The 23,943-nt window shown below is 37.7% G+C and overlaps 2 protein-coding genes across 4 annotated transcripts in view; one reads left to right on the forward strand and one right to left on the reverse strand.

The window, feature by feature from the left end:
* LOC138321935 (tudor domain-containing protein 5-like) overlaps positions 1-23,943 on the reverse strand; it is a 53,200-nt gene that overhangs the window by 17,791 nt on the left and 11,466 nt on the right. The gene's annotated exons all lie outside the window — the stretch shown is intronic.
* LOC138321937 (tripartite motif-containing protein 2-like) lies at positions 1,144-20,906 on the forward strand. 3 transcript variants are annotated; one of them, XM_069265981.1, is made up of 2 exons: positions 1,144-1,513; positions 17,107-20,906. In XM_069265981.1, exon 2 carries the CDS (start codon positions 17,119-17,121, stop codon positions 19,348-19,350), a length of 2,232 nt encoding a protein of 743 aa, XP_069122082.1. In that variant the 5' UTR covers positions 1,144-1,513; positions 17,107-17,118; the 3' UTR covers positions 19,351-20,906. The 3 variants fall into 3 exon arrangements, with proteins under 3 accessions (XP_069122082.1, XP_069122081.1, XP_069122080.1); XM_069265980.1 differs by lacking the exon at positions 1,144-1,513 and adding an exon at positions 1,525-1,745; XM_069265979.1 differs by lacking the exon at positions 1,144-1,513 and adding an exon at positions 11,257-12,676.

Genomic DNA, 23,943 nt, shown 5'->3' on the forward strand with positions numbered 1-23,943 from the left:
GTACAGGTATGCATAGAAAGCCAATACCTGATGTGACCCACTTTCTCTTATCATTGATCTCCAATACATGATTGCTAGTCAATAACATCAATCTCGCTCCCGCTGAGTAAATAACTCAGGGCTGGGCGTTCCGATAGCTGTAAGTGGTTAATGAAACAAGATTAACGCAAGATCCAGGGACAACTTTTATCAACTTCACAAAAACAAGAGCCTAGAGGAAACACTATAAGTAGGCTCACAGGCCCATGTTATACATGAAACCTATGTAAAGCTGACTTAAAACAAAACATCTTACACATGTGGCAAACCTATTTGTGTTTGAATGTTTTTGACAGGTAGCTCACACATAAAGTTTGGAAGGTTCAAATTCAAACACCAGACTGGCGTTGCCAATTCACATTTTTCTCCTAAAACATTGTTCAAAGCCATTTTTTCAAACACCATACCCAGACATTGTTCAGTGTGCCTTCCACACCTATAAGATAAAGAATCCCTGTTTGAATTTAACTCATATATACTTATTTAACTATTTGTGAACTTATTTGCTTTGGTAAAGAGAGTGCAAAATACTTAAGAGTTTGACAACCATTCACCATCTAGTAAACCAAAGCAGTTAGTGACAGCACAAAGATCCAAACTTTATAGAAATGTAAAGTGCAGATATCTCAAAACTAATTGTTAGAGTCTGACCTTAAGTGTCACAGTACTATAACAATAATAGAACACAATTTACAATGTTTACAATGTGATGATCAATGCCTTTCATTACAAACTGATTTTAAATCTATTCACTCCATTAATTACCTATCACAAAACTTTAATTAACAAAAATTGAACAAAGTTTGATCCCAACCATCTTCATTCTGGTGAAAGTCAAAATTATAGATCTAGAATTCTTAGTGTCTAGTATTCGGAGGTCCCAGGTTTGAGCCCCGGTCTGGCTACTACATTCTCTCCTGTTACATAATACTATTCTTTGTATTAACTCACAATGAAGTGACAGAGTTACCTGCCTTGATACTGATCTGACAATGGACTTTTAGCACAATGCCTAAGTATAGGTATACACAAAACACTGGAGCAGCATACCGTGTGTATTGGAAAAGTCCAATATTTATTAATTGTTGTGAGTTTAAACGTCCTTGCAGCCAGTATGTAGACTAGCAAACTTGTGTATGTAATGAAAGTCTACACTCAAATAGAGTACGCAGGCAGTGAAAAATTGGTCGTCACCAATACAAACATATCGCATACCGACACAAGAACATACACAGGATTAGTGGCAATTTCAAATGATCTTTTATCTAGGTGATTGAATGTCTAACGTTAACAGTTGGTATATGGTAGTATGTCTGAACTGACATATTAGCACATTATGAAAACCCAGTGAGCCAACTCTCTATAAGGCATTGATCCAAATCCATGAGGGGACAGATCTATATCGGACCAATACCCCCACACTGAGCCACGCCTGATTGCATATACCTGGACACACCTGAGCGACAGCTTACAGGTATGTTAGGATTGTTGTCACCATTCTTAGTTAATGTTTAAATTGGAGTTTATGAGGAGATCAACCTGTGAATTGTAAGCCAGGCTGCCCACCACATACAGGGCTCCGCTTCATGTGCCATTGTATTGTTGACATTGGACTTTACTGCCAGGACAATCCTACACTGTCCGCTTCAATATTCCAATATTCCCATGTCCAGTATTTGACGGATTATAAAAGTATTCTAACTTAGGTGAGTTCCTATAAGATATTTTGTCAAGGACAGCTTTACTGTGTAGAACAAAAGGAAATTCTCTGTAGTCCAGCTCATTAGGGTTATAGAAGGAGCAGTGGCCGCCAATGACCCTACTGTAAAACACTTGTTTGGTAGTATTGGGAGGGTAAATAATTGTAATACAATCCTATCAAACTTTGATAAACAAATCTCTTTGTTGATTGTAAGGCTGATTTGAATGATTAGTCTTGATACTTTGAGCACATTTTAGACAGTAACTATTAAACCGCTGGTGGCAAACTTTACTTATTACACATCGTAGGGGAGGACAGAACAGCATATACCATCTAAAATTATAGAAGTAAAGTGTCTTGTTCTATAGGGTAAAGTGTCTTGTTCTATAGGGTAAAGTGTCTTGTTCTATGGGGTTAATTGTCTTGTTCTATATGGTAAAGTGTCTTGTTCTATGGGGTAAAGTGTCTTATTCTATGGGGTAAAGTGTCTTGTTCTATAGGGTAAAGTGTCTTGTTCTATAGGGTAAAGTGTCTTGTTCTATAGGGTAAAGTGTCTTGTTCTATAGGGTAAAGTGTCTTGTTCTATGGGGTAAAGTGTCTTGCTCTATAGGGTAAAGTGTCTCGTTCTATAGGGTTAATTGTCTTGCTATATGGGGAAAAGTGTCTTGTTTTAAGGTTAAGGTGTCTTGATCTATGGGGTAAAGTGTCTTGTTCTATGGGGTAAAGTGTCTTCTTCTAGTGTCTTGCTCTATGTGTAAAGTGTATTGTTCTATGGGGCAAAGTATCTTGTTCTATGGAGTAAAGTGTCTTGTTATGGGTAAAGTGTTTTGTTCTATGAAGTAAAATGTCTAATTCTATGGGGGTAATGTCTTGCTCTATGGGGTAAAGTTTCTTATACCTTGGGGTAACGTGTCTTGTTCTAGGGGAAAATTGTCTTATTCTAGGGGTAAATTGTCCTGCTCTTCTGGCTCTATGGGGTAAAGTGTTTTGCTCCAAGGGGAAAATTGTCTTATTCTAGGGAAAAATTGTCTTGTTCTTCTGCTTCTATTCTTGTTCTTCTGCTTCTATGGGATAAAGTGTCTTGCTCTTTGGGGAAAGTGTCTTGCTCTATGGGTAAAGTGTCTTGCTCTATGGGGTAAAGTGTCTTGCTCTATGGGTAAAGTGTCTTGCTCTATGGGTAAAGTGTCTTGCTCTATGGGGTAAAGTGTCTTGCTCTATGGGGTAAAGTTTGCTCTATGGAAGTGTCTTGTTCTATGGGGTAAAGTGTCTTGCTCTATGGGGTAAAGTGTCTTGCTCTATGGGTAAAGTGTCTTGCTCTATGGGTAAAGTGTCTTGCTCTATGGGTAAAGTGTCTTGCTCTATGGGGTAAAGTGTCTTGCTCTATGGGGTAAAGTGTCTTGCTCTATGGGTTAAGTGTCTTGTTCTATGAGGTAAAGTGTCTTGCTCTATGGGGTAAAGTGTCTTGCTCTATGGGGTAAAGTGTCTTGCTCTATGGGTAAAGTGTCTTGTTCTATGGGTAAAGTGTCTTTTCTATGGGGTAAAGTGTCTTGCTCTATGGGGTAAAGTGTCTTGCTCTATGGGGTAAAGTGTCTTGTTCTATGGGGTAAAGTGTCTTGCTCTATGGGGTAAAGTGTCTTGCTCTATGGGGTAAAGTGTCTTGTTCTATAGGGTAAAGTGTCTTGCTCTATGGGGTAAAGTGTCTTGTTCTATAGGGTAAAGTGTCTTGCTCTATGGGTAAAGTGTCTTGCTCTATGGGTAAAGTGTCTTGCTCTATGGGTAAAGTGTCTTGTTCTATGGGGTAAAGTGTCTTGCTCTATGGGGTAAAGTGTCTTGCTCTATGGGGTAAAGTGTCTTGCTCTATGGGGTAAAGTGTCTTGTTCTTTGGGGTAAATTGTCTTGTTCTTCTGGTTCTATGGGGTAAAGTGTCTTGCTCTATGGGGTAAAGTGTCTTGCTCTATGGGGTAAAGTGTCTTGCTCTATGGGGTAAAGTGTCTTGCTCTATGGGTAAAGTGTCTTGCTCTATGGGGTAAAGTGTCTTGCTCTATGGGGTAAAGTGTCTTGTTCTATGGGTAAAGTGTCTTGCTCTATGGGGTAAAGTGTCTTGCTCTATGGGGTAAAGTGTCTTGTTCTATGGGTAAAGTGTCTTGCTCTATGGGGTAAAGTGTCTTGCTCTATGGGTAAAGTGTCTTGTTCTATGGGGTAAAGTGTCTTGCTCTATGGGGTAAAGTGTCTTGCTCTATGGGTAAAGTGTCTTGTTCTATGAGGTAAAGTGTCTTGCTCTATGGGGTAAAGTGTCTTGCTCTATGGGTAAATTGTCTTGTTCTTCTGGTTCTATGGGGTAAAGTGTCTTGCTCTATGGGGTAAAGTGTCTTGCTCTATGGGGTAAAGTGTCTTGCTCTATGGGGTAAAGTGTCTTGTTCTTGTTCTATGGGGTAAAGTGTCTTGTTCTATGAGGTAAAGTGTCTTGCTCTATGGGGTAAAGTGTCTTGCTCTATGGGGTAAAGTGTCTTGCTCTATGGGGTAAAGTGTCTTGCTCTATGGGGTAAAGTGTCTTGCTCTATGGGGTAAAGTGTCTTGCTCTATGGGGTAAAGTGTCTTGTTCTATGGGGTAAAGTGTCTTGCTCTATGGGGTAAAGTGTCTTGCTCTATGGGGTAAAGTGTCTTGTTCTATAGGGTAAAGTGTCTTGCTCTATGGGGTAAAGTGTCTTGCTCTATGGGGTAAAGTGTCTTGTTCTATGGGGTAAAGTGTCTTGCTCTATGGGTTAAGTGTCTTATTCTATGAGGTTAAGTGTCTTGCTCTATGGGGTAAAGTGTCTTGCTCTATGGGGTAAAGTGTCTTGCTCTATGGGTAAAGTGTCTTGCTCTATGGGGTAAAGTGTCTTGCTCTATGGGTAAAGTGTCTTGCTCTATTGGGTAAAGTGTCTTGCTCTATGGGGTAAAGTGTCTTGCTCTATGGGGTAAAGTGTCTTGCTCTATAGGGTAAAGTGTCTTGCTCTATGGGGTAAATTGTCTTGTTCTTCTGGTTCTATGGGGTAAAGTGTCTTGCTCTATGGGGTAAAGTGTCTTGCTCTATGGGTAAAGTGTCTTGCTCTATGGGGTAAAGTGTCTTGCTCTATGGGTAAAGTGTCTTGTTCTAGGAAGTGTTCTATGGGTAAAGTGTCTTGCTCTATGGGGTAAAAGTGTCTTGCTCTATGGGTAAAGTGTCTTGCTCTATGGGGTAAAGTGTCTTGCTCTATGGGTAAAGTGTCTTGCTCTATGGGTAAAGTGTCTTGCTCTATGGGGTAAAGTGTCTTGTTCTATGGGGTAAAGTGTCTTGTTCTATAGGGTAAAGTGTCTTGCTCTATGGGGTAAAGTGTCTTGTTCTATAGGGTAAAGTGTCTTGCTCTATGGGGTAAAGTGTCTTGCTCTATGGGGTAAAGTGTCTTGCTTCTATGGGTAAATTGTCTTGCTCTATGGGGTAAAGTGTCTTGCTCTATGGGGTAAAGTGTCTTGCTCTATGGGGTAAAGTGTCTTGCTCTATGGGGTAAAGTGTCTTGCTCTATGGGGTAAAGTGTCTTGCTCTATGGGGTAAATTGTCTTGTTCTTCTCTATGGGGTAAAGTGTCTTGCTCTATGGGGTAAAGTGTCTTGCTCTATGGGTAAATTGTCTTGTTCTTCTGGTTCTATGGGGTAAAGTGTCTTGCTCTATGGGGTAAAGTGTCTTGTTCTATGGGGTAAAGTGTCTTGCTCTATGGGGTAAATTGTCTTGCTCTATGGGGTAAATTGTCTTGTTCTTCTGGTTCTATAGGGTAAAGTGTCTTGCTCTATGGGGTAAAGTGTCTTGCTCTATGGGGTAAAGTGTCTTGCTCTATGGGGTAAAGTGTCTTGCTCTATGGGTAAAGTGTCTTGTTCTATGAGGTAAAGTGTCTTGCTCTATGGGGTAAAGTGTCTTGCTCTATGGGTAAATTGTCTTGTTCTTCTGGTTCTATGGGGTAAATTGTCTTGCTCTATGGGGTAAATTGTCTTGCTCTATGGGGTAAAGTGTCTTGCTCTATGGGGTAAAGTGTCTTGCTCTATGGGGTAAAGTGTCTTGTTCTATAGGGTAAAGTGTCTTATTCTATGGGAAAATTGTCTTGCTCTTCTGGTTCTATGGGGTAAAGTGTCTTACTCTTTGAGGTAAATTGTCTTGCTCTATGTGGTAAAGTGTCTTGTCCTATTCCTACCAGGGGTAAAGTGTCTTGTCCTATTCCTACCAGGGGTAAAATGTCTTGTCCTATTCCTACCAGGGGTAACGTGTCTTGTCCTATTCCTACCAGGGGTAAAGTGTCTGGTCCTACTCCTACCAGGGGTAAAGTGTCTTGTCCTATTCCTACCAGGGGTAACGTGTCTTGTCCTATTCCTACCAGGGGTAAAATGTCTTGTCCTATTCCTACCAGGGGTAAAGTGTCTTGTCCTATTCCTACCAGGGGTAACGTGTCTTGTCCTATTCCTACCAGGGGTAAAGTGTCTTGTCCTACTCCTACCAGGGGTAAAGTGTCTTGTCCTATTCCTACCAGGGGTAAAGTGTCTTGTCCTATTCCTACCAGGGGTAAAGTGTCTTGTCCTATTCCTACCAGGGGTAAAGTGTCTTGTCCTATTCCTACCAGGGGTAAAGTGTCTTGTCCTATTCCTACCAGGGGTAAAGTGTCTTGTCCTATTCCTACCAGGGGTAAAGTGTCTTGTCCTACTCCTACCAGGGGTAAAGTGTCTTGTCCTACTCCTACCAGGGGTAAAGTGTCTTGTCCTATTCCTACCAGGGGTAAAGTGTCTTGTCCTATTCCTACCAGGGGTAAAGTGTCTTGTCCTATTCCAACCAGGGGTAAAGTGTCTTGTCCTATTCCTACCAGGGGTAACGTGTCTTGTCCTACTCCTACCAGGGGTAACGTGTCTTGTCCTATTCCAACCAGGGGTAAAGTGTCTTGTCCTATTCCTACCAGGGGTAACGTGTCTTGTCCTATTCCAACCAGGGGTAAAGTGTCTTGTCCTATTCCTACCAGGGGTAACGTGTCTTGTCCTATTCCTACCAGGGGTAAAGTGTCTTGTCCTATTCCTACCAGGGGTAACGTGTCTTGTCCTACTCCTACCAGGGGTAAAGTGTCTGGTCCTACTCCTACCAGGGGTAAAGTGTCTTGTCCTATTCCTACCAGGGGTAAAGTGTCTGGTCCTATTCCACCAGGGGTAAAGTGTCTGGTCCTACTCCTACCAGGGGTAACGTGTCTTGTCCTATTCCTACCAGGGGTAAAATGTCTTGTCCTATTCCTACCAGGGGTAACGTGTCTTGTCCTACTCCTACCAGGGGTAAAGTGTCTTGTCCTACTCCTACCAGGGGTAAAGTGTCTTGTCCTATTCCTACCAGGGGTAACGTGTCTTGTCCTACTCCTACCAGGGGTAACGTGTCTTGTCCTATTCCAACCAGGGGTAAAGTGTCTGGTCCTATTCCTACCAGGGGTAAAGTGTCTGGTCCTACTCCTACCAGGGGTAAAGTGTCTTGTCCTATTCCTACCAGGGGTAAAGTGTCTGGTCCTACTCCTACCAGGGGTAAAGTGTCTTGTCCTACTCCTACCAGGGGTAAAGTGTCTTGTCCTACTCCTACCAGGGGTAAAGTGTCTTGTCCTACTCCTACCAGGGGTAAAGTGTCTGGTCCTACTCCTACCAGGGGTAAAGTGTCTTGTCCTACTCCTACCAGGGGTAAAGTGTCTTGTCCTACTCCTACCAGGGGTAAAGTGTCTTGCTTTAGGGATCTAACTTCAATGCAGGAGGTGGGGGTGGGTGGGTATAATTAGTTTATGAATTTAATCATTAGGAAACATAACAGGGGGTACTGGTATACATATCAGGTGCTGGAAACAATAATACATGTACAATTATCAATTATACAGGTAACTTGTTAGGATCAAATAAATCTATCTGTCAAACATGAAATCTTACATGACATGCTTCAGTTGCTGAGCCGTGTATTAAGCAGAAATTAAACTATGAAATAAGTAATATTTCTATTGACTCATCCATTGACACCCAATGAGACAAGGATTATGATAAATGTATAGACAGACATTAGGTTTACTGAGACAGTGGTCTATAGTCTTTGACAGCTAATTAATACCAGGGGAGTGTTTATAATAAAACATGTACCTGGACTAATTATAACAGGAAATGTTTAATTGGATTGGTCTGTCCATCATGGCCAAGTGTGATGACAGGGAACACAATGGTGGACAACGTTCAGAAGTCTCCATGCTTTTTCTGGTTGTTTTATGCTCGTGTTCCTCTATAGGGTCTGAAACCTCTATACAATGGGCATTTCTTATCGAGTTAAATTATTTGATAAGCCTGTCTAATATCATCACGGTAGGAATTAAATTGACATTAGTTAATTACCCATCGTCTTATTTAATTTTCTAATTGTATTTTATCATGCCAATTACTTTGTACCATTCGACTTTTTTATCATAATCGGACTAATCGACTATTCAATCACAATGTAAGTGATGTTCAGGGCTACCAATGTGACATACAACCAGTAAACCTGTCTTCATACTATTATATCAGATCATGCCCCTCTTATCAAAGCTGGACATGACGGCACAGGAGAACAGACAAAAATTGTATATACACACCCTCTCCTCTCCAGTTTATTGGTGGGGGAAAAAAAAGGAGACATGTTGGGACGAATCTTATTGAAAATCAGAGAATAACATGTTGGTCTAGCCTGTATAGTCAAACCTGGCCAACCATGACAATATTCAATGGCTCTATATCTATATATATATATTGATTTACATGGAAGCTGATTTCCTGTGTTGTCGGGGCGCTACCTGTACTTGGACCAGAGAGGCTGAGGTGTATCCCAGTACCTATTGCTTGGCTCACATTCACACCACAAGTAAATCTATATTTACAAATTTACTGTTAACACACAAGTATTGATTTAACATCTTTTATGGATCCATAGTCAGTGCAGATTCTATTTTTCCATATATGCTTGTGAGGTCATCAGCAGACATTGTTTTCACTGACTTAGATGAACTACAGCAGTATCACAGGTGATTTTACTTCGTTAACATAGATGTACGAATCATTTAAATCTAACCTGCGTAAAAGTCATTTGAAAAGTAAAATACAAATTCTAAAATCATTCCATATCACTTTACAAATTATGTAAATTTCTTTAATTTGCTCAAGAATTTTTAAATATATCACAAGAGCGTTAATTTCCTGTGTGGTATATCATAAAGATTTTTAGCAGATCAAAATATACCAATACCTGATTTAAAGCACCAACATGCAGACAAGGAACCAGACAGTTACATCACATCTATAGACCTGGACCTTCTGTCCATTATGACCAATTATCATACACAGAACAACTTGTCCAAACCAGCCCTCGTCTAATCCAGAACCCTCTCTATAGCAGTGTAATTGTATGACATTTTCGTCTAATCCAGAACCCTCTCTATAGCAGTGTAATTGTATGACATTTTCGTCTTCTCCAGAACCCTCTCTATAGCAGTGTAATTGTATGACATTTTCGTCTAATCCATAACCCTCTCTATAGCAGTGTAATTGTATGACATTTTCGTCTAATCCAGAACCCTCTCTATAGCAGTGTAATTGTATGACATTTTCGTCTAATCCAGAACCCTCTCTATAGCAGTGTAATTGTATGACATTTTCGTCTAATCCAGAACCCTCTCTATAGCAGTGTAATTGTATGACATTTTCGTCTAATCCAGAACCCTCTCTATAGCAGTGTAATTGTATGACATTTTCGTCTAATCCAGAACCCTCTCTATAGCAGTGTAATTGTATGACATTTTCGTCTAATCCAGAACCCTCTCTATAGCAGTGTAATTGTATGACATTTTCGTCTAATCCAGAACCCTCTCTATAGCAGTGTAATTGTATGACATTTTCGTCTAATCCAGAACCCTCTCTATAGCAGTGTAATTGTATGACATTTTCGTCTAATCCAGAACCCTCTCTATAGCAGTGTAATTGTATGGCATTTTCGTCTAATCCAGAACCCTCTCTATAGCAGTGTAATTGTATGGCATTTTCGTCTAATCCAGAACCCTCTCTATAGCAGTGTAATTGTATGGCATTTTCGTCTAATCCAGAACCCTCTCTATAGCAGTGTAATTGTATGACATTTTCTTAAAAAGACTGTCTTTGGGGATGTGGGGTAATTTCCTTGCCCTGCAGGCAGTGTATAAAGATAGCCTTGTATCATTTTAAAGGTCATTCTACCATTATAAACTGTACACGACTAGGAGACTTACACCTTCTAACTTCAGACAAGTGTGTGACACAATATTAAACAATACCTGGTCACCTTACAGTTGTTTACCTGCAGATTAGCAGTATTACAGGATTATGTTAATCCCTCTCCTATAGAAATCTCTCTCAACCATTACAATAAGTCTTTAATCACTAATTTTACCAGTCTCTATGACTAACAGCTATAAATTTGTCCAATATTGAACTACAACACTGTCAGACATCAGTACTGTCCGAGTCAAACCATTGCTCAAATCACCTAGCCGAACAAAAACTGGGGATCGAAGCACACAATGTGTGGTGACATTTATACTATCTGCAGCCAGTGTGAAGTATAATGAAGTGTGTAGTTACACACAAGATGTGCCTAGTTAGGTGTAACAGAGGACTTACATTAAGTAGTAATAACTATATTATTTATGTGGATCACACATTATCGTTTAAGTATATATTGATATAACTACCACACGCTGACTGTTTGTCCAGGCTTCGCTGACAATTGAAATACTGACATTGTATCAGGGTACGGGATCTCAAACAGCTTTTAATCCATATTTATGAAATAACATTTCTGTTTCTGTAAGCCCCCACAAAGTGATAATTATAGATTAATAATTTATCAGAGCCAGAAATCATTCGTTTAGAAATCTTCGACTTTCGTGACCTTTACACTCAGTACTGGTAATGCTTTATAATGTCTGACTTTGGTTGTCTTAACTTTTTTTATCATTAGTGGATTAATGCTCTTAAAACAACTCCAACGGTACAATTTTGAAGATCCCATTACTTTGAGATGAAGATGACTCTGCAGAAATTGCCAAATCCATTTTGTTCCACCCTTCATTCACATTAGTAACATAATTGACTTATAGTTGTAGCCTTTCTCGTAATCAACTTTTAGTACATTTGGAGTTTAATAACTGTTAATGAGGGCTTGCTTTGGTTAAAAGCTTGTTAATAACTGAGAGATCAGTTTCAGCACCTCACAGGTTCTCTGGATCCCATGGGATCTAACGGTTTGAAGTGTTCATTGGGTCTCGGTGTAAATAAGCCATTACTGTCGTTGATAAGTCAGCGTACTGTTAAGTAAATATGTTTAAAGGCCTTTACAGTACTTTTATCATCACTTCGTATATGTCCTTTAGAATAAATTTGTTGACTTGGAGCAAATCCAATCCGTTTTTGATAGCCTTTCTGTGTAGAAATCTCCCTTTACTTGACTGATCACTTTCCCTTTCCGTGTGAAACACCTATTTAACACACAGCCCCGTATGGACATAAACTCATGCACAGTCTACCTCCACACACCGAGAGAAATCAGAGTGGTATTGACCATTTGATCACAGTATTGACGGAGGGTCCCACCGGTGACACTGCTAGGTATATAAATGTATATATCCAATACCTTGAGTATAGCACGGAGCCTGCATGCCATTTACCGGAGAATAGCACGGAGTTATTTACCGTTGAGCTGACTGTAGTCTCAAAGGAGAAACATTTATATTACCATAGATGATTTTATTTAAATATTACGACCAGGATTATACTTACACAGCTTTGTATGACATCAGAACCTGCGATCACAAAGCACAGAGATAATATTATCTGGAGGTAGAATAAATAGTAGGATACAATACTGATCACCATCCGAAGCTCTTCTTCACTAAGCTAATGCCCACAAGTACAGGAGACAACTTACCACATCCAGGTGTGATACTATGAGAATTCTCAGAGCAAATGTAGAAGGCTGGGAAGCAAAGCTGGGAAGTGGGAAGCAAAGCTGGGAAACAAAGCTGGGAAACAAAGCGAAACAAAGCTGGGACATGTTAATGGAGATTTACTTATATCAGGAATACCTGTTCAGTTCTCACGAGCCCTGATTGACCTAGAGCTTTGCTATGAAGAATTGAACTGTCAAATTTGTCATAATTCAAAGTTTGACTAATTTCTGAGGGATGTTTATTGTATTTCTGGTAGCCTGAGTCTAACACCAGATGAACACAACATACTTTTTATAATTTTGATTTGTTAGATGTCTACACGTCTTTTATCCCACTCCCTAACAATGGAGTAGAGATCACACTTTTGGGATGTGAGTTGTATGGAGATTTTCTGATACATGATCAGGACTGAGGTCTTATAGAACTACTTAGTGATCAATCTGGTACCTACATCCCGTCAGTGGATGTATAAGGATGTATAGTGTGAGTGAGGCCTTATAGAACTACTTAGTGATCAATCTGGTACCTACATCCCGTCAGTGCATATATAAGGATGTATAGTGTGAGTGAGGCCTTATAGAACTACTTAGTGATCAATCTGGTACCTACATCCCGTCAGTGGATATATAAGGATGTATAGTGTGAGTGAGGCCTTATAGAACTACTTAGTGACCAATCTGGTACCTACATCCCGTCAGTGAATATATAAGGATGTATAGTGTGACTGAGGCCTTATAGAACTACTTAGTGATCAATCTGGTACCTACATCCCGTCAATGGATATATAAGGATGTATAGTGTGACTGAGGCCTTATAGAACTACTACTACTTAGTGATCAATCTGGTACCTACATCCCGTCAGTGGATATATAAGGATGTGTAGTGTGAGTGAGGAGGGAGGGCAGAGACTGTTCTCACGGGTAAGGTGCACATTGCAGGTTCAACCATCAAAATTAGATAAATATTTTATGTTTCCTTATCACATTTGTAAAACACTATATATCTAATAGTATTGTGAGAATGAATCTTTGTTATCTCTGAAATATTCATCCATATTTCATGCTTTGTAAAAGCCAGTGTGGTAGGAACTGGTGGAACTTAAAGGTAATTAACGTCTGCAAAAGTCTTGAAATCCATCTTTGCTATTCAGAAGATAATTTGTTTCTTTAAAAAATATTTTTAGAGAGATTTTTATTGATCTTTCCTATTGAAGAGATAATTTGTTTCTTTGAAAAATATTTTTGGACATATTTTTTGATAAGTACATTTTTCTTGTATTCTGATAAAAAGTTTTTTTCAAAAGGAGATTTGAAAAGTGGTTATCTGATGATGATGGTAGACTAAAAATCTAGACAAATATTCAGTACGTACGATAATAGTATATACATACTACAAACCATCTGATCCTATACCAGAAATAAAGAGTGTAAAATATCATCCATATACAATATTTGTAAAAAGACTTTTAAACCTTACCACTTAAATTAAGTTGTTGACTTGCGGCTAGAGGAAAAGTAGAGTTTGTCGCCAGTTAAGATTGTCGGCCAAACCGTAATGTAAACCGATAGGGTTACAGAGGTACAATGAACAATACAGAGTATTTACACACAGCCAACCATTCTATATATGGAAGGTCTTTTATGTTGACTTGTTTTAAATGTTTGACATCTGATAACACAACTGTATATACTCCGGACATTTTTAAATGTCCAAACATGTCTCTAATAAATATCTCACTTGAGTATTTTATACCTACTTACAGGAAAACATAGAAGGGACCTCGTTAATGTGTAATTTCTACATGTTATAGGATTATAATTAGGGAAAAGTAGATAGCGAAAGATTTCTGAATTATATGATTATTTAGAAAGGTCTATAAATTGTTTAGCTTTAAGATATTTTGAAAATGTTTTCTTAATCCAATATTTCACTTACTCAATTGCTTTAATGGATGCAGCAACTATACACCAGAAACAATTATTGATTACTGAAATAAAAAGGAGCTGTATTACCACATCTATAGAATGTAACTCGTAGTTTTCTATAGATACAGTCATGTGACTTTACAACTCAATCACTATTACCATCACCATGTATATCATACTAGACTTGCTATGATTGGATACAAAGACGAGTGGCAGTAATTACCTGACTGACATTAACTGGGAGACTTAATGAACTTTCGGTTTGTATATCAATAATATATATGCTTTATCAATCTTGATTCACAGCTAATCTGGAGAATCTCATCCAAACCACCATTACCTACCTAATCACCTGCTAGTCCTAGATATGTGTCACAGGGTTCTCTACTCCAATCAAATATCAACACCTTAATTACCAAAGTAACCAATATCACAGACAATGTTCACTAATCATGGCCAGTGCAGTTCTGTTTCCAAGAATCTGCCATAAAATGCCAGTACATCTTGTGTCTTAATATAGAATTAATTTGTTGTTTATTATGGTTCAGTGGGGAACTTGTACAATTTCAATGTACAGTGAAACACGGTTATAACGAACCTATAGGGACCAATGAAATCTCTTTGTTATATACATAGTTTGTTATATTATAGACCTAGTATAGGAACCTTGTAGAGGGATGAAAATCACTACGTCATCACATTGGATGTTCTTTATAAAGGTGTTTTATTGTATCCATGAACTCTAAGATGTACAAATTTCAAGTTTGGTATTAAAAGGAACCCTGACAAAGGACAGCTGGCGTTTCTCCAAGATCTTGTTTTACCTTTACTGGCATTTTAGATCACACACACACCCACCCTCACATACACCAGTAATATATGCTTTAACATTCATATCATAACGCCTACACTAGTCTGAAAACTGATCTAGAGATACTTTATAAATCTAACACATATCCTATACACAGTCAACAATATCCCCAAGTTAATAGTAACACTTTTAATCAATTTCCAAGCCATACTGTCAAAGCCATGCATTAATTGCCGACCAATATTGAAGAATACCTGATGCTAGATCTAGGTCAGTGGTCGTCCCCATGACGGTAGGAGTCCCTGGAGACAACTGAATTATAAACCAGACTTTAATTGATAGTTGTTTGATATAAGTGTCGATACATGTAAAACATTAAATAAGCACAGGTACAATACAAAGTTAGCACAGACACAATAAAAAGCTAGCACAGGTACAATACAAGGTTAGTACAGGTACAATACAAAGTTAGCACAGGTACAATACAAGGTTAGCGCAGGAACAATACAAAGTTAGCACAGGTACAATACAAAGCTAGCACAGGCACAATACAAAGTTAGCACAGGTACAATACAAGGTTAGCGCAGGTACAATACAAAGTTAGCGCAGGTACAATACAAAGTTAGCACAGGTACAATACAAAGTTAGCACAGGTACAATACAAGGTTAGCACTGCAGGTACAATACAAGGTTAGCACAGGTACAATACAAAGTTAGCACAGATACAATACAAAGTTAGCACAGATACAATACAAGGTTAGCACAGGTACAATAAAAGGTTAGCACAGGTACAATACAAAGTTAGCACAGGTACAATACAAAGTTAGCACAGGCATAATACAAAGTTAGCACTGCAGGTACAATACAAGGTTAGCACTGCAGGTACAATACAAGGTTAGCACAGGTACAATACAAAGTTAGCACAGATACAATATAAAGTTAGCACAGATACAATACAAGGTAAGCACAGGTACAATACAAGGTTAGCACAGGTACAATACAAAGTTAGCACAGACACAATACAAAGTTAGCACAGGTACAATACAAAGTTAGCACTGCAGGTACAATACAAAGTTAGCACAGGCATAATACAAAGTTAGCACTGCAGGTACAATACAAGGTTAGCACTGCAGGTACAATACAAGGTTAGCACAGGTACAATACAAAGTTAGCACAGATACAATATAAAGTTAGCACAGATACAATACAAGGTTAGCACAGGTACAATACAAGGTTAGCACAGGTACAATACAAAGTTAGCACAGACACAATACAAAGTTAGCACAGGTACAATACAAAGTTAGCACTGCAGGTACAATACAAAGTTAGCACAGGCATAATACAAAGTTAGCACTGCAGGTACAATACAAGGTTAGCACAGGTACAATAAAAAGTTAGCACGGGCACAATACAAAGTTAGCACAGGTACAATACAAGGTTAGCACAGGTACAATACAAAGTCAGCACAGGTACAATACAAGGAGAGCACAGGTACAATACAAAGTTAGCACAGGTAAAATACAAAGTTAGCACAGGTACAATTCAAAGCTAGCACAGGTACAATACAAAGTAAGCACAGGAACAATACAAAGTTAGCACAGGTACAATACAAAGTTAGCACAGGTACAATACAAAGTTAGCACAGGTACAATACAAAGTTAGCACAGGTACAATACAAAGTTAGCACAGGTACAATACAAAGTTAGCACAGGTACAATACAAAGTTAGCACAGGTACAATACAAAGTTAGCACAGGTACAATACAAAGTAAGCACAGGTACAATACAAAGTTAGCACAGGTACAATTCAAAGTAAGCACAGGTACAATACAAAGTAAGCACAGGTACAATACAAAGTTAGCACAGGTACAATACAAAGTTAGCACAGGTACAATACAAAGTTAGCACAGGTACAATACAAAGTAAGCACAGGTACAATACAAAGTTAGCACAGGTACAATACAAAGTAAGCACAGGTACAATACAAGGTTAGCACAGGTACAATACAAAGTTAGCACAGGTACAATACGAAGTTCCTTCCTGAATTGTTACCTGTACTATCATTGTTTTCCTATGATCTTTGTAAGATTTCAGTTTGTCTCGACATATCACTACAAGCCCTCCACCTCTAGGATGCGGGTTCGAATCCCATATGGGGCAGTTACCAGGTACTGGCCGTTGGTTTTTCTCTGGATGCTCCAGCTTTCTTCCACCAACAAAGCTTGCACATCCTTACATAACTTTGGATGTTAATAGGATGTTAAGCTAATAAAACCAAAAAATTGGTGACTGAGGCAGTAAAAAAATATGTGAATATTAAATTGTGACACACTTGTGTTAAAGGGGACTTCAATAACTTTTCTGAAACATCTGGTTCTATAATTATTTTTTGTAAAGGGCAATAACATTATGTTGAATAAATCCGGTTTTTTAAGCTTAACTTTTTAAGAAAATATTTAGGTAGCATACAATGCTTCAATAAGCCTAGTGAATATTTTCCTGAATAATCCTGTTTACAAGTTAAACTTTAAGTAGGATGAGCAATGATAGACAATTCTTTTGCACCAATGTGTTTTTAAGTTAGTGTTATATGAGCTATTATTTGTATATTTCAGAGTAACAGCATCATGGAGACGGAGCAGAGCGAGCTCGTCATTCCTCGTCAGTTCCTGTGCTGTAAATTGTGCGACGATGACCTTAAGAAACCTAAGTATTTACCCTGTCTCCATACATTTTGCCTCAAATGTATTGAGGACCACATCCAGGCGAACACCGATGACGAGGGTTACTTCCCCTGCCCAACCTGCGCTACTGAAACCACGTTGTCGTCGGAGGCTGTTGAGAATTTACCCAGCAACATTTTAGCGATGAGACTGCTGAACCCAGTCACAGAACAGGCCACATGTGAGACACTCTGCAGTATTTGTAAAAACGGTGGACATTTTGTGGAAGCGGAGTGTTACTGTGTAAGCTGTGACAACTTCCTGTGTAACACTTGTACGGATTCTCATGATTCTCAGGATGAAACAGCGGCCCACAAGACACAATCCATGGACGATTATCACCGGAGAACACCATCTAATCCTAAACAAGGGGAGATAATCCCTATCTGCTGTAGTAACTATGATCCCATTGATATTGGCGCCCTGTTTTGTGTTGACTGTGATATGTCTATCTGTGCAGACTGTCACCTAGCCAGTCATGGAGAACACAGATGCACAGAACTCATGGCAGTTGCTAGTAATTTTGAACAGAAAATTCAGGAGCCACTCTCTGAACTAGACAATGATGAAGACATTTTGAAAGAAACGTTAAGAAATCTTGACAAAAAGCAGCTGGCAGCAGATAAACAACAAAAGAGTCTGAAGGACAATGTCAAAAGGAGAACTCAAGTTCTGTGTGATTTGATACAGAACTATGAACGTCTGCTTCTCGAGGAAATAGGCAAACGTCATCATCAGCAGCTTCAGGAAATAAAGAACCAGAAATATGATATCAAGACTCATTTGTCAGCTATCAAAGGGGTGAAGGGTTTCACTGAAACACTCAGAAACTATGGAACATATGAAGAAAAAGTTTACATGAGAAAGAAAGTTGGATTTCGAATCCGTGAACTTTGCGAAGAGCCACTACTACCAGAGACTAAGGAAATACAGGACTTGAAGCTGACAGAGCCTCATGTTACCGTGGAAACTATCTGTGATATGTTCGGGGAGCTGAAGGAAGTTGGTGCCCCAGAAACAAAGCCACCTGGTCTGGAAGACTCGTTGTCTGCCAGCTACAACTTGTCACATGCTCTGGACTCTGGCCATGGCAGCGACAATGACCCAGAGTTAGTGGAGATTATGAATTCAGCAATTGCCAATGGTATGCTGAGTCAATCTCAGAGTGGCTCTGACACCGATATGTTGGGAGTGAGCAACAACTCGGAAAACATGCGCAATGTTAAGTTCAGTGAAGAGGTTGTGGAATCAGAATATGAAACAGACTTAGGATACAATCTGGAAAATCCAAAACGTGAGTTTGTCCTTCCCCCAGGAATACAGCGTGAATGTTTCAAGGGCATGGGCGTCAACAACAATGGCGACATCATTATTGGAACAACTTCTAACAACCGCCAGAGCATTTACGTGTTGGAGAAACACGGAATCCTTCGAGGACAGGTTCCTGTAGAGAATGGCTGGAATATTCACTCGGTGTCAAGTGATGGCAAAGTGGCCCTAACTGTACCAAGGGGAGACAACCGCTTTAAAGTCAGAGTCCTTACAAATGATGGTTCTGGGCATGCTCTAGCAGATCTTCATGTGGAGAGCTTTGGACTAAACTTTGTGACAGCCGATAAGAATGGCAGACTGATGATAACATCAAATCGCTACGCACAGATTCGCAAGAGTCACGGCAAATCTGCAAAGTCCGGAGGAAATGTTGCAGTGTTTGAACAAGATGGCCATCTGACGAAGCGAATCACAAACGATGATTTTCAAGAGGATGGTATGTACCTACTTGAAAAGCCACAATGTGTTGTGTGTGATGACAAACGCAGCAAGTTTTATGTGGCAGACTCGGGCAGTCACTCAGTCATCAGTTTCCACCAGGATGGACAACTAGTGTTTCAGTACGGTAATACAGACACAGAGGAGGAGGTGTATCAAGGACCAGATATGGTGACATTTGACAAGTACGGAAATGTCATTGTCACCGACAAACGCGAAGGACGCATTGATATCCTCAGCTCTAAAGGTGATCTGAAGAAGTCCTTCTATATGGATGATATCCCGCGGTTTGTGGGTGCCACTCCGGATAAACTACTGATGACGGCCATGACCGACGGTAGTGTTAAGTTCTATGAGTATCTGTAATTACCCAGTTTTGTGATATAAACATCTCTCCTGATGTATTATCTTTACTACTGAAAAGTTTGGATTGTTTACAATAAGTGTCTTATCATTTTGATTTCAAAATGGCAAAATAATAAGAGAAAAGAAAAGCTCACCAACCTTTCAAAGATTTCAACTATAATTACAATATTGATTTTCTAAATTTTAAGGAAACAACTTTTAAGCACAATCTGGAATTCTTTTTCAAAAGATCACTTCTGCAAAAACTAGAGCACTTATGCTATTAAACGGATTATTTCTCTTACGATCACGACATTGGAATCAAATTAAATCTAATTTTAGGAAAGAATTCGGCAAATAGAACCAAATTGAATAACATTTTAGTTTAGGATACAATTTTTTGAATTTTTTCTGATTTTTCTACCAGCCAAATTAAGTTGTGGTTGTTATGATACTAGTCCATGTTATAATAGTTAGCATCATCAGTCAATGTTTAAATTAGTTGATAACGTTTGATGAAGGCAGTCACATCAGAAGTTAACAGTTGGTATATTATCAACTCTGTCATGGCTTTATCTAGCATTATATACCTCATTAAAAGTATTCATTGTTAAATATTGTATAGCTGGATACAAAACACTGCTATGAACACAAAAATTTAATCCTTCAAATTAATTGCAAAATAATAGTCATACTGACTCTGAATGCCTGAAATCATGAAAATTACACTTTCAAAGATCTCATTTTAACTTTTAGTTATGGTAAAATGGCAGAACTTTTGACCCCCATGGATGATCAGTTATACAGTACCTTGTGTATGTACAGTGCCTGATATAATATATATAGTGATCTCTCAATTCATTTTTTTAAGTTCATCACGACAAATTTAACCGTTTCTCTCTCCATTCTTTCTGTACAGACTGCAGTAACGACTGATTCTTGACAATATTGAAATCTTCCAGCAGAATGTCAAACCACTACTGAATTGTATTCTGTAGTAATTGATATATCCTTAAGTGAGATATCTCATTCTGTATCTCTCTTCAGGACTATACTGTTTGAGGACCTTCACAAATCAAGTTATCGCTTTTTTGCATAATTAATCAAAGGCTATTTTTGAATTTTAAGCTTGTATAACAAATTGTTTTGTGCATGACCATACCAATTACTTTTCTGTCTTACATCAAATTGCCAGGCATATTCAGGTACATGTGTATTATTAATGACTGATTTCAACTGTTATCGTTCAAACTCATCTTAGTTTGTTGATGCTTCAGATAATTCAAACTGGTCTATCAATATTTAATCAATTTCTAACTAATAACCGAACGTTTATCATAATTGGCCTTGTCAAAGTTCCTGTTCATTAACCTATCCAGGTGGTGTTTGTATTGGCTCTGACAACTGATAATCTGCACTCATGACCTGTAGAATTTGGATTAGACTCAATGTAATAGCATTAAAACCTATTATCTGTGTATTATTTCAGGATGTTTTTAGTTATGTTTGTTGTTAGAATATTTTGTTATATTTCATGCCATGAAATAGTGAAGAATTAAAAGTCTTTCAGTCCTAACTGTATTATTTGTTGTTTGTAGATTGATTATCACAGAACGTCAAACTTATCCCACTATTAACATGGTGATGATAGAATACACAAAAATACACATAGAACTGATCAATCAGAACAAACAGATCAATTAATGATCTGTACTCTAAGTAATGATCAATTAGAACAAATCAATCAATCAATGATTGGTACACTAAGTATTGATCAATTAGAACAAATCAATAAATGATCTGTACTCTAAGTATTGATCAATTAGAACAAATCAATCAATCAATGATTGGTACTCTAAGTATTGATCAATTAGAACAAATCAATCAATCAATGATTGGTACACTAAGTATTGATCAATTAGAACAAATCAATCAATCAATGATTGGTACACTAAGTATTGATCAATTAGAACAAATCAATAAATGATCTGTACTCTAAGTAATGATCAATTAGACCAAATCAATCAATCAATGATTGGTACACTAAGTATTGATCAATTAGAACAAATCAATCAATGATCGGTACACTAAGTATTGATCAATTAGAACAAATCAATCAATGATTGGTACACTAAGTATTGATCAATTAGAACAAATCAATCAATGATTGGTTAGCTAAGTATTGTGCAATTAGAACAAATCAATCAATGATTGGTAAACTAAGTGTTGATCAATTAGAACAAATCAATCAATGATTGGTAAACTAAGTATTGATCAATTAGAACAAATCAATCAATGATTGGTAAACTAAGTATTGATCAATTAGAACAAATCAATCAATGATTGGTACACTAAGTATTGATCAATTAGAACAAATCAATCAATCAATGATTGGTAAACTAAGTATTGATCAATTAGAACAAATCAATCAATGATTGGTAAACTAAGTATTGATCAATTAGAACAAATCAATCAATGATTTGTACACTAAATATTGATCAATTAGAACAAATCAATCAATGATCAGTACACTAAGTATTGATCAATTAGAACAAATCAATCAATGATTGGTAAACTAAGTAATGATCAATTAGAACAAATCAATCAATGATTGGTTAGCTAAGTGTTGATCAATTAGAACAAATCAATCAATGATTGGTAAACTAAGTATTGATCAATTAGAACAAATCAATCAATGATTGGTAAACTAAGTATTGATCAATTAGAACAAATCAATCAATGATTGGTACACTAAGTATTGATCAATAAGAACAAATCAATCAATCAATGATTGGTAAACTAAGTATTGATCAATTAGAACAAATCAATCAATGATTGGTAAACTAAGTATTGATCAATTAGAACAAATCAATCAATGATTGGTACACTAAATATTGATCAATTAGAACAAATCAATCAATGATTGGTACACTAAGTATTGATCAATTAGAACAAATCAATCAATGATTGGTACACTAAGTATTGATCAATTAGAACAAATCAATCAATCAATGATTGGTAAACTAAGTATTGATCAATTAGAACAAATCAATCAATGATTGGTAAACTAAGTATTGATCAATTAGAACAAATCAATCAATGATTGGTACACTAAATATTGATCAATTAGAACAAATCAATCAATGATTGGTACACTAAGTATTGATCAATTAGAACAAATCAATCAATGATTGGTACACTAAGTATTGATCAATTAGAACAAATCAATCAATGATTGGTAAACTAAGTGTTGATCAATTAGAACAAATCAAACAATGATTGGTAAACTAAGTATTGTTCAATTAGAACAAATCAATCAGTCAATGATCGGTAAACTAAATATTGATCAATTAGAACAAATTAATCAATCAATAATCAACTTCCATTGAAATTGTAACAGAAGTAATACTGCGGTCAATATTTTGCAGTTTCCTGTATGGAGCAAAAATTGCGGAAGTCAATTTTTGAGGTTCAGTAATTCCTATAAATCTTTCAACAATTATTCCCATGTATGTCAATGAATTTTCTAACATTTTGTTGGTATTCAGAATTCGTATATTTCAGGGAAAACACATCTAGTGAGTATTAATAGTTATTGAGAAACTATTTGAAGATTTTAGCTTATTTGGTACAAGTGAGTTTGAAAGAATGTCAAGGTCATTTGCACAAATTTGGTAGCCCTTAAAAATAGTATCCGTGATATCTGTGATCTTAACCCTGATATCACAAACTCAAACCTGATTCTTTATATGTATGTTTGATGACAATTTATGAGGAAATGAAGTCGGTAGAACACTGACAAACTCTGGCAGAAAGAGATGAAAACTTCACTGGTAGGAGAATAATGATTATCATTACTTGTGGGTACCAACTAGTGAGTCATTAATAACTTCAATCACGATAATAAAATCTCACATATTGGTATAAAAATAATTATTCACACATACTGACACAAAGGAAAGCTGTCTATATAAAGGTAAATGAATCAATATCCACGCTTTCTCCCCACAAGGTCTATAGTCTAACAGCAGTCATTTGGTAATGAAGTCAGGTGTGAAATTGATATTGTGAGTCGATATTCCTGGTTACTTAGCATAGATTACATATTATCTATTAATGTAAAAATTAAATGTGTTAGAAAAGATGGTCGTGGGTTCCTGCACTCATCAACTGTACATCCATCAGCCTAACCAGCTGACAATAGCAGACTGTATTCTAGAACTGTCTCACTTTAGGGTTTTCATCAAAATGGTGGATAGGAGTGTTGGACACCTTAATCATTTAGCAGTCAGAACCAAGAGTTTGGGAGCTAGTGGCAGTTAGTGTTGGACACCTTAACCACTTAGCCATCAGAACCAAGAGTTTGGGAGCTAGTGGCAGTTAGTGTTGGACACCTTAACCACTTAGCCATCAGAACCAAGAGTTTGGGAGCTAGTGGCAGTTAGTGTTGGACACCTTAACCACTTAGCCATCAGAACCAAGAGTTTGGGAGCTAGTGGCAATAAGTGTTGGACACCTTAACCACTTAGCCATTAGAACCAAGAGTTGGGAGCTAGTGGCAATAAGTGTTGGACACCATAACCACTTAGCCATCAGAACTAAGAGTTTGGGAGC

This window comes from Argopecten irradians, chromosome 4 (assembly GCF_041381155.1).
Source record: "Argopecten irradians isolate NY chromosome 4, Ai_NY, whole genome shotgun sequence".
Classification (NCBI taxonomy): Eukaryota; Metazoa; Mollusca; class Bivalvia; order Pectinida; family Pectinidae; genus Argopecten; species Argopecten irradians.